Source organism: Cyphomyrmex costatus, unplaced genomic scaffold (assembly GCF_001594065.2).
Source record: "Cyphomyrmex costatus isolate MS0001 unplaced genomic scaffold, Ccosl1.0 scaffold2359, whole genome shotgun sequence".
In the NCBI taxonomy this organism is placed as follows: domain Eukaryota; kingdom Metazoa; phylum Arthropoda; class Insecta; order Hymenoptera; family Formicidae; genus Cyphomyrmex; species Cyphomyrmex costatus.
Window position 1 is genome coordinate 120,725 of NW_017276432.1, and position 11,818 is coordinate 132,542.

An 11,818-nucleotide genomic window follows, 5' to 3' on the forward strand; every position below is an offset into this window, starting at 1 on the left:
TTTCAAGAATTCCAAAAAAAAAAAGCTCTCAGATTATCCTTATATTAGCTAATTGTAGGTTCATCCTCATGAATGTGGATCCTCATGTTTGTCGTCTATTTTGAAATGAGTGTAGGCGGCGATATCGAACGGTGATTTTTACCACCGAGGTCCCACAAATACAAATGCCGGTGTATTACGGGCATTTACGGATTTGTCTGCAAGCATAAAAGCATTTTCGTGTACGCTCAGAAAATATAATAATTACTCGCGCACGCCGCGAATGTTCATCGAGCACGTTGCAATCATTGAGCATGTCCCGAAGCGTTCGATGAGTTGAACGCCATATTATGAGCCGAATACCTTTCTCGGACGATCGCTTTTCCTTCATTGTGCGTTGGCGTTCACTCGGTTGCACAATCGTCCAATTTTTCGAGTATGTTTCTCGAGACGAAGCGTATCACCAGTGCGAGCAAATGTAACGAGGCTCACGAGGGTTAAAAATTTCGACCTGTCATTCGGTCGTCCGTCGCAGTGACTCCATCGAGTACGTTTTTGCCAAGTTGATATCCCGTAATCCTGCCTGAGAAGAGCGGCTAGGCCTCAAAGTATCATATACACACACACGTATTTTGCGTTCGGCCATACAAGAGCTCCAGAACTAACGGGAATCTGGAGACATAAATTTAAGAAGAATCGAGGACGTAACTGAAGCAAGCACGGTCATAATGTTGAATGCGATTCCCACAGAGGTGTCGAGATTTGAATTTACGAAAGTATTGCTGTTTAACATAAGGAAGTGTCGATAAAGATATTATACAGATAAGAGCAGAAGGGGAAAAAATATGACAATTACGTAAAGGTATCAACAAAAGTGTCAACATGTCAAGTCGCAAGCTCGCCGGAGGGCGAGTCGTGCGTGCATTACGATGCCTGTAACGTCCAGTTCAGCTTCAGTAATCGTGATGATCCGTGTTGATGTCACGCGTGACACATGTTGTAATACAAAACGTCGAAGTTTGTATTCAGTTCTGCCGTTGTAACGCGCCTGATAGAGATCTCGGATACAGATGATCATGGCGCAGGAAAGCGAAGAGTATCCGCTTCACAGATGTATATTTCAAGGAGATGTAAAAACGCTGAAGATCTTGATTGGCAAACATGATATTGCTGAAAAGGATAAACAAGGTTTGCTTTTCTTATAAAAATTTAATACTAGAAAGTTGATTACTTCCCGCTCAGCAGAGTTTGTCAGAAACAAACCCAAGCAGAACAGCAAATTATGATAACATCAAACTAATGCTAAAATGAATTGTAAATGATTGAGAAATTGTAAATAATTTTTAATTATTTTGAAGTCATGTTGACATTATTTTGATGTTACAATGACTTGTTGGAAATTAAAATTTCTTTTAGTAAAATTTTTTTGTTAGAATTAGAATGATTCTCTGATGATCGTACTAAAATCTGATTCCACTTGTGCTTTATTTATTGCTACTTATGTTTTTAGAAAGGCAAAATTACTCCTCAAAAAATAATTTTTTCGAAAACGGATGCAGATATGAAAAAACTGTTTAGAATAAAAATTGTTTATTTTAAAATTCTGTAGAAACATACGTACTTAACTCTTTTTATGTGTATTATAGGAAACACACCTTTGCATTTAGCTGTGATGTTAGGAAGAAAAGGTATGACATTTTTGTCTTATTTCATTGTATTAGAATATTTAATGTATTTAAGAAATATAATTTTATTTCACATTTGTTGAATGTTAAAGATATGTGTGTGTGTGTGTGTGTGTGTGTATGTGTGTTGGATTAATAATAAATTACTCATAAAACTAAGATGTCATAAAACTAAAATTGATGCTGTAAAATATTAAAATTAATTTTTAAGTTGAAATGATACATAGTTTGTTTTATTATGTGTTACAGCATGTATTCAATTATTACTTGCACACGGGGCACCTGTAAAGGTCAAGAATCTAGCTGGTTGGAGTACATTGGCTGAAGCAATTAGTTACGGAGATAGAATAATCAGTTCGTATGAAATAATATCTATAATAAATATAGATTTAAGAGAGTAAATTACCTATTTTAATAAGAAATTACACTAATTATTAAAAAAGTGGTTAAAATTTAAGTTTTAAATTCTCTTTATTTACTTATACTTATGCCTTACGTAGTGTATTGTGATATATTTATATAGAGAGTATTTCACTTCTAATAAATTAGCTGTCAGATTACTCAGACTTGGAAAAAATTCTTAGTGCAAAGCATTAATTTCAGTTTTTATAAGCTATAAGTGAACATAAACATGCAGATAATTTAGTAGGAATGATATATTTTATATTATATATGATTCTATAATTATGACGCACAAGATCAATTTATGACATTTAAAAATATTTTTCGTAGTATCATCTTTAGTACGTAAATTAAAGCAACAAGCGAGAGAGCAAATAGAAGAAAGAAGACCGAATTTAATTACTGCGTTGCATCAAATGGGTGATTTTTATATGGAATTAAAATGGGATTTTCAAAGTTGGGGTGAGTTTCGATGAAACTATGCGATTGCCTAATTGAATATTAATTATACCAAAACTATGAATAATTTATAGACACTATATAAAAAACTTTTTCTTTTCATTAAAAATTGTACTTTACAAATATCTAAATTAATAAGCTTACGAGCAAACCAAAAAGAATTTATATATAATTGTCAATGTTCTCTTTACAAAAAATCTTTAATAAGAAGAAATATCTTATTAAGTTAACTTAATACTAGCAATTCTGCTAGTAATGATTCAGTGAAATGACTCTTATGAAGCTTTTATTTGTATATTCTGCATAACTTTATATTTTTTATTCGTCAGCTAACAGTAAATTTGTTCTTTCAGTACCGCTAGTCTCGAGAATGTTGCCGTCAGATGTATGCAAGATTCACAAAAGTGGAGCTTCAATTAGAATGGATACGACTCTTGTAGATTTTAATGATATGAGGTGGGAGAGGGGTGACATATCTTTCATCTTTAATGGTGACCAAAAGCCTAGCCATTCGTTGACTGTCCTCGACAATAAAGCCAAACTTTTTCAAAGAGTGAAATATGAGGTTAATAGTGCATTAAATCTATCTATTTCCTTCATACTTATGCTTTTATATGTATAGTATGTAAAAAACTTATTTAGTATATATCTATAAATTTTATATTTCATATTTATTCATAATGAAAACTCCAGCATTTCAATAGATATCCTTAACATATACATACGTAATAAATATGGCTAATTTGAAACTATTATTTTATGTTGGAGACAATTCTACAATGACAAAGAAATCTAGAAAGAGACAGCTATTAAATTTTTTATTTATTATATCATTAATCTTGTATATATACATATATTGTATATATTAAGATTATTATATTAGGAGACGTGGTAGTGTCTCGCGCTAAGATCACGCACAGCGACATGTCAATGCAAGACCGAACGTTGTCTTAATATTACATCGATACATTATATTAAAAGAATTTATATTTTGTACATTCTTTAGGAAACAGAGCTTGAAATAGAGGATGAAGTTGATGTTCTCATGTCTAGTGATATTATGGCAGCACAAATGTCCACCAAAAGTATCACGTTTTCTAGAACACAGACAGGGTGGATTTTTAAAGAGGACAAAAGGGTGAGTACATCTACTGTATTAAAATTAACAATAAATATGTAATATTATAAAATATTTCACACTAATTATGTTTTCGTTGAATTCTTCAAAAGCTTTAATAATTTAGGGATTGAATCTGAGATAATTTAAAATTACAAAATTGCCTTAAAAATGATATAATAAAATATAAATGAAATATTTTCAATTAATGTATATATTTTATTATTATAAATATTTAAAACTAGGAAATGGTAGGCGCTTTCCACGCTGATTTTTATCAAATCAATGGTATGGTATTAGAAAGTAGAAAACGTCGTGAGCATTTAAGTGAGGAAGATCTTCAAAAAAATAAAGCCATTATAGAATCCCTTACTAAAGGCAGCTCTCAAGGATTTAAAAACGGCGAGGTAATATTTTTATTGTAACATGTATTATTGCTTTGGGATTTTTATTTCTTTTAACTATATTAAATTATAAGGCAAGAAATTACGTAAATATTTTCTTGCCTTTTATTCAAAATGAATGAATCTGCTAGAAAAAAAAGCATTATTCTGGCCCCATGAAGCGAGATATTAAACGTTGAAGTTGACCACTGCTCAGAAGAGAAAGAAAGACCTTAAGATGTAAAAAGATATTAAAAATATAAGTAAAACTAAGCTTCTATTGAATATCTGATCTTTATACATACCATTTATACATTGGTTAAAGATACAACACTCCCTGGTCAGAGGTACAATATGGGTGTTGTACCTTTAACCAAAATTCAATTTTTTCCTAATGTTAAAAATAATGTACAAAAGATAACAATTTAAATCTATAAAAAATATATGTTATTGTCAACATTTCAAAGAATATTTTAGAATTTTTTGAATTTTTAGACATTAAAATATAACTTGCACAAGAAAAAATGTCAAAATTGGTGAAAGGTACACCACCTTTCCCTATATATTTAGTCAAAGGATTCTAAAATAAAATAAAATAAATGTTTATTTACTTAGCCTCCTATGAGACGAGCATCATTGAATCCGCCACCAAAATCAAATATAACATGGGATGAATACGTTATTGCGCCATCTGGTCAGTGTCCACTTCTAGGAAGAAATCTTGTTTATAAGAAAAGTAGCAAATCTTTCAAAGCTACTGTGGCAATGAGTCCAGATTTTCCCCTTACTGTCGATATGCTACTCAATGTATTGGAAGTGATCGCGCCGTTAAAGCATTTAAGCAAGCTACGCGAATTCGTACTTATGAAGTTGCCCCCTGGATTTCCAGTTAAGATCGACATACCGATTCTGCCTACAGTCACTGCTAAAATAACTTTTCAAGAGTTTGCCTTCCGAAATGATATAGATCCAGAATTATTTCAAGTACCATCAGATTACTTCGAAGATCCAATGAGGTAAAATTCGCTTTTGATAAAATAGATTAGATACTGTATTATTTTATAGATTGTCCAAATTGGTACAATCCTATTTTTGTAAAATCATTAAAATTCATCATATTAGAGCACATTCTTGTAAATATCATGGAAAAATTTTACTTGTAAACGAATATTATATTAAAAAAATCTATAAAATATACAGCGATCTTTTTTATTTCCTTTTTGAGACCTTTTGAGAACAAAATGCGAATAAATCATATATCGAAAACTTTATTTTTTGTATATATTATCTTAAGTCTGAAGCCACAATAATACGTTTCAGAAATTACGGTGCGTACCTAACTATGATGATGGTTCTTCATACCGCGTCATGTACTTGAGGATAAACGTCAAGATAAAAATAAAAAGAGCGTTATCGGAATTGCTATTATTTTAACAAATTTTTTGTCTCGTTAACAAATTATATGATCTTTGTTTAATTTAATTATATCATTGGTACTAATAGAACAAATATAAAATTATTCATATTTTGACTAATTAACTTTTGACACAATTCTAATAAAAATGACACAACACAGAGAATGGAGTCATTATGCTTGCTTGGCACTTTTTGCAGATTTTTGCGATTGCCTACAACATTTAAAGACTAAAATTTTTATATTTAATAAAATTTATATCCTATAAATTAAAAAATGTAGTTATGTATGCAATTTAACATTGTAAATATACTTGTCCGTGCAAATATTTTTTATATAATTTTGCAGCATTTACATTATAAATGACATCTTTTACTAATCATTAACAATTGCTTTACAGATTTCCAGACTTATGACGCTTCGACATCCTAATATTAATCAAGATCCAGCCTAGTCGGGGTCTGTTTTCTTCTATGCTAGGAGACAATCTGGCTTTCGTGATTTCAGGCAATCTGGGAAACATCTATGCGAGCCATTACGTTGTTCATTGAATAACTTATCATCTTTTGATTACACCTAACAGCGAATCATGTCTAATATTTACGAGATGTTCGATAAGGAAGTAAAACTATAGAAGACAAATATGCACTAAATTCAGAGAAACTTGCATACTTATACTTAATACATAGGTTACTGGAAAAATTTCTGCAAACGATATGAAAAAAAAACATGTAAAGTTCGTTAAAAATAAAACTATTTACCGAATTTTACATGTTTTTTTTTCATATCGTTTGTAGAAACTTCCAGCAGTCTACGTACCTAACTCAATCACGTTTGTCTACTTAATTTGCGAATCATATTAATGTTTATAGAGGTAAAGAGATCATTCGCATGCTGTGCTGCACTTGAAAAAGTATATTACTATTATACATATGACGAGTGCTATAATCTGATATTTCAAAGTATCACGTTTGGAATTTTCACTTCTTGTCTCTGTTTGTGAATTAAATTAATTTCTCACGCCAGAAAATCCTTAAATCCGTATCAGATCACTCATTGGAGATTAAGAATTGCAAATAGAAGATTAGAATTCAACCAATCAGACTAAAGCAGACTAAAAGTAAAGTTATATCTTTTGGTTATAAATTTTAATCTCCAGTTTACAATCCTTAATCTTTAATGTTTGTCTGATATGGCCTTTCTGATTCTCGGCCTGTTATTGAAATTATTGAATCATTATATATCAAATTAAAATTATTCATATATGCTCATATTCTTCAATATACGTAAATTCTTATAACGACAGATGAAAAAAAAATAACTTTGATAAATACGAAGTAAATAGATTTCTATAATCGTTCATTATATCATAATCCAGCATGATTGCAGTGATGGGCCAAAGAGCTTAATAATCAAGCAGAATAGACTAGATAACTCTTGCTATGTTTGTATTTTACACTTTTCGCGAATTACCTACTTAATCAGCGAAGATAAGTGTTCCTATTTGTTTCTTCGCTATTTTCCTGAGCAATATCAGAGCTGCCATTCAATCGCTTAAGTCATTTTTTGTCATTTTTTGTCATTTTTTTTGACAAGTCACTGTAGTTCATTATATTTAAAATGCACTATATTTATTTTATTTAATAAAAACTGTATTAGATGTATTTGCATTCTATCATTCAAGATCCTGTTCTTTCCTTATTATAAACTTTCAAAGCACGAAAAGAATTTGCTATGTTCACTCACATTATATATACATTCCATAATAAATCATTACTTGAGTTTCAAGATTTAAGCCATAAGAAATAGACCAATCATAATCGAATATATAACAAGAATAATTGACTATGGATTCATTAATTTCTTACATCTTAAGACTTAAAGTTTATAAATAATGACTTATTGTATAAAGCTCATTAAGCTCTTCAAAGATAAACTAAAGAAAATAAGAGTAGATATTATTTCTTTTACTTGAATAATTTTAATTATTCTGAAAATTTAATAAAAAATATCAATTCTTTGGTTATTAATATTAATATTAATGCCTAAATCATCATAATATCAAAATAATTCCAAATAAATAATCATTAAAAGTTCATTTTTCAATCATTTCCGATTTATCTTATCATTTTGACGTTATCGTGACTTGGAAAGTTGATCACACATCACCTTAAATCATGTGGCAGATGTAACCTCCCCAAAGTGTCCACATCTATATCTATATGATGTGAACGTTTAGTAATTAATTGAAGGCCTATTTTAGGTCATCAGCAGGTCGCATGGTGTAAACGTGGCCAATATGTATAGTATGGAGTGGTATGGAGTAGGCTGCGTTTTGCGCCTTGCGGAGGCGGCAGCCGCGCGCGGCGCGCGTCGATCGCAAACGGTCGGTCAGTCGGCTATTGACACATCGTCCCAATATGGCGGTAAGGTGGAAAACGACGTTCTCGCACAGCGTGCGTCGTGATCTCATTTCTGTGCAGTGAGAATTTTCCCAGGTAATTGTCTCATTATTCACGCGTGTTACACGGATGGTGGAGTCGCCCTGGTAGATCCTCTCGTCTCTCTTCAGACCCTCTCCTGTCAGATTCGTCTTGCCTGGTCTTGTTTGGTGTGTACGTTTAGAAAAACAATATGTGACACGTTAAATTATTAAGATAACTGCGGAATGATCTTTGAATGAAAAAAATCAATCATTATTCATTTGAGTTTCTTTATGTGTTATTTAAAGGGATCACTATAACTTCAATTCAAGCAAACCTGGACATGATAAATTGACATTTTTCTAATTTATTTTGTAAAATTCTATGATTTTATGTAAATATATATATATATATAATTTAATAATAAATTGACTATACATTTGTATCTTGTATTGCATTTAAATTAAAGTTGTAGTTATTATCAAATTATTTAAATATTGATTTTACTTTATTATTCTATTTAGACGTTTATCTTGGAAGATATAACTCATTTTTTTTTCTTTGAACTTTATATTAATATATAGATTGGATTCTTTAAGCAGATATATATAGAAGTAATCAAGTGATAAATTTATCATTTAATAAATTTATTATTTAGAAAAGAAATTTAATACGAAAGGACAGCCTCAGCTTCTGGATATTGTCAGAAATCTTGTCAAAAAGATTATAAAGAAATAATTGTTTTATTGTAATTAATATGCATTTTTCCTTGTCACTTGTTATATTTATTAAATCAACACTATTTGAATTAATCAATACTGATTTGCTCCACTAGTTGTCTGTGTTATTTTGACTTTCATATTTCTCATAGAGATTTATAACATTTTTATTTTTAGGTTTAATTTGAAATCTGTCACTGGTAGCTATAACCATGGTATGAGCCTTACATCAGATGAAGTAGTGTTAGACAATAATTAACATTCTTAATCGTTGTACCTTTACTTGGATCTCTTTGAAAGATGCCAAGTTTACGGAAGAAAGTTGCCGGTTTCATGCGCCAATTATCTATCAGCAACTTGGCTGGGGCTGTGGAAAGTATAGGCCTTGGAGAACAGTCACTTCGAAGTCCACAGTCATTGACTCAGGATTTTCCTGGCGGCTGTTTCATCACGCGCTACCTCAACGGGTAAAACCAAGTTATCTCTGTTATAACTCCAAATTATAACTCAAATATTTTCACATTTTTCTTACTTATCTGTATGTTGCTTTAGTTAATATGTCTACATTAACGTTCTTAGACTAGAAACAAAACAAGAAGGACCATCTATTTTACACGGTCGAAATCCAGAAGAATTACCAAGCAAACAAATTGATATTTTTCAAGAAAATGAGGAAATATTTGCAGCCTACACTGGTCCTGATAGTGGTCTTACCGCGGTCAATCTTCAACAGAAACATTTAAGTATTAGCGATACTGACATTGATTACATTGATATGTTAGATCAAAATGAGCAATATAGAAGTGGTAAGTCTGAAACAAAAATATTACTGAAATAGATTCTTATTTGTTACAAAATAAAAATACCAAAATTTTCTTAGGATCAACAACATCAAACATAACAATTGCTGGAGTTACTGATTGGTTTAATCCTCACGAAAATGCATATGGAATTGCAACTACGCTGTATGAAAAAAATCCTACAAACGACACTAGCAATGGAGAACCAATAGCCGATTGTTTTGGCATTGTAGCCAGACCAAACTCTGCCATACTGGCTCTTGCAGATGGTGTCAATTGGGGTAAAAACACAGATTAAAAAAATATATTGTATGTTCAAACTATTATAGAAGGCAAAGATAAAAGGAACACACGCAAAGTAAAAGTTTTGTTTGACAGATGTATTTGTAACTTTCACATATATTCAATTAATACTCTTAAATTTTAAGTATTCAAATTTATTTAACATCTGATAGAAAATAAAACTGATAAAAAAAATTTTTTTTTGTTTGTTTAAAACTAATCGAATTTGGCTCTTTTCTTTCTAATATCTTACTTTAATTTAACGTTGCAAGCGATACTTATAATTCGGAGTTTCAGGTACAAAAGCGAGTATAGCGGCCAGATCTGCAGTCCATGGAAGTATAGAGTATTTGAACCAGACTTTATTCTGTCCATCTATTAATAGTGAAATGACAACGACAAAGGATGTATTTATAGCGTTACTTCGATCATTCCATGCAGCACATTCGATGATTCTTCAAGAGCAAGGAATGCTTACTACCTTAACCGTATGCACCATTCTTCCTCTGCCAAGTTCAAGTACTGATACAAATATATGCCACAGAAAATATATTGCCTGTACCTGCAACGTTGGTGATAGTTTAGCTTATGTATATTCAGGGTGTGTATTTCTTGTTATGTATTTACAAATTGCAGCAGATAAGTTAGGCTCATTTGATTTAAAGTCTTTTATGCAAAAACAAAACAGGAAAACTGGAGTAAGAGAGATAACACGAGGATCTCACGATATTCATTGCATGCGAGACATGCGAGATGCCTTAGGAGCTCTAGGTCCAGTAGATGGTTCTAATCCCGAATTGAATAACTTGACGCTGGCTATAACAGAAGTCGAGAGAGGCGATATAGTGTTTTTGACGAGTGATGGAATTTCAGATAATTTTGATCCTGTGGTTGGAAAATTTGCAGTTTTACCCAATCACAGCAGCGGTGCTGATGCCACATTGAAAAGTCACGATGCGAGATTAAAAACTCGTCGAAGATCGACGGAAAATCTGCGGCACACTGAGTCGAGTAATAGTAATGTAAACAGCAACAATCTGCCAGTAGTTGAAGCTTACCAAAGGCACGAACTTACTCTGCTCAGAATGGAAGATCTGTTGAGACGCGGGGTTTCTGGAGAAGGACCGCCGTGCAACAGTGCCAAACATCTATGCGAACTTCTTTTGGACTTTGCGGTAACCAAAAAAGAAATATTTTATAACATATTTATAATAGATATAGACTACGCATTGCCTAATCTTAAAATCTGTGCTCTGTTAGAATGAATTGAATATATCAGCATCTCTCTTCGACTCGATATTCCTTAGAGAAAAGAGAGAGAGAGAACACAATGTGATACAAACCAGAAATTTTGGACCAGTTATAATCCAAAGCTACTCAACTTTTGGTTTCGGTGTCGGTTTTAGTCCTTTTAGCGATAAAGATAATAATCGTAAATCTGGATCTACAATAGATGTTTTAAACCTTAAGTTATAAGAAATTGACCAATTACAGTCGAATGCGAGGAGAATAATTGACTGTAATTCGTCCATTTCTTATAGCTTAAGGCCTAAAATATATTGTAATTCCAGACTTTTACAGATATATAATTATTAATTACTGAAAAGGATTGAAATTCAAACAGTTCTAGTAACTATAAAAAAACTGTAACCAAAAGTTGGATTTAGCGCCGGATCGTTATCCAGATCAAAACTTATCAGTTTGAGTCCCTGATTCAAATTACTTCATTCTTTCTAAACTGATGACTTCATAGAAATGTGCAGTACATTTTTGTTTTATCTTGTTCATCGAGCAATATATTTATCAATTCCCGCTTTGTGTTTACAGGTACGTATAACTGCAGCAAAAAGGCGAATCCTAGAAGACACGGAATTGTATTATGCACAACATAAAGACGGTCACCTCGTACAGCTCTCAAAACATGAGCAAAGATCTCGAAGAAAAAAGACATTAGAGAAGATATCTATGATACCTGGCAAGCTAGACCACGCGACGGTTGTAGCATACGTAGTCGGACCCTAAATTTCTTCAATGTATAATTAACAATAGAGAGAGTATAGTTTTTATTCATATATAAAAATTGATAGATTAAACTTTCTATATTGTAACATTCTTACCTAGCATTAATAAAAAGCGAATATATATCTTTTACAAG

At 31.6% G+C, this 11,818-nt stretch overlaps 2 protein-coding genes across 5 annotated transcripts; both read left to right on the plus strand.

The window, feature by feature from the left end:
- The first annotated feature begins 348 nt into the window (after positions 1 to 348).
- On the plus strand, positions 349 to 6,097 carry LOC108774150 (ankyrin repeat domain-containing protein 13C). The gene is made up of 9 exons (XM_018540183.1): positions 349 to 1,167; positions 1,626 to 1,667; positions 1,914 to 2,018; positions 2,397 to 2,528; positions 2,879 to 3,090; positions 3,532 to 3,663; positions 3,888 to 4,049; positions 4,641 to 5,041; positions 5,840 to 6,097. The coding sequence occupies exons 1-9, from the start codon at positions 1,050 to 1,052 to the stop codon at positions 5,853 to 5,855; spliced, it is 1,320 nt and encodes a 439-aa protein (XP_018395685.1). The 5' UTR covers positions 349 to 1,049; the 3' UTR covers positions 5,856 to 6,097.
- A 1,747-nt stretch (positions 6,098 to 7,844) lies between these two features.
- LOC108774156 (PP2C-like domain-containing protein CG9801) lies at positions 7,845 to 11,818 on the plus strand. Of its 4 annotated transcripts, XM_018540193.1 has the most exons (7): positions 8,759 to 8,796; positions 8,882 to 9,048; positions 9,161 to 9,387; positions 9,462 to 9,662; positions 9,961 to 10,264; positions 10,352 to 10,838; positions 11,491 to 11,818. In XM_018540193.1, the coding sequence occupies exons 1-7, from the start codon at positions 8,794 to 8,796 to the stop codon at positions 11,683 to 11,685; spliced, it is 1,584 nt and encodes a 527-aa protein (XP_018395695.1). In that variant the 5' UTR covers positions 8,759 to 8,793; the 3' UTR covers positions 11,686 to 11,818. The 4 variants fall into 4 exon arrangements, with proteins under 4 accessions (XP_018395693.1, XP_018395694.1, XP_018395692.1 ...); XM_018540191.1 differs by adding an exon at positions 7,845 to 7,937 and having other exon boundaries at positions 8,759 to 9,048; positions 9,961 to 10,838; XM_018540192.1 differs by adding an exon at positions 8,022 to 8,050 and having other exon boundaries at positions 8,759 to 9,048; positions 9,961 to 10,838.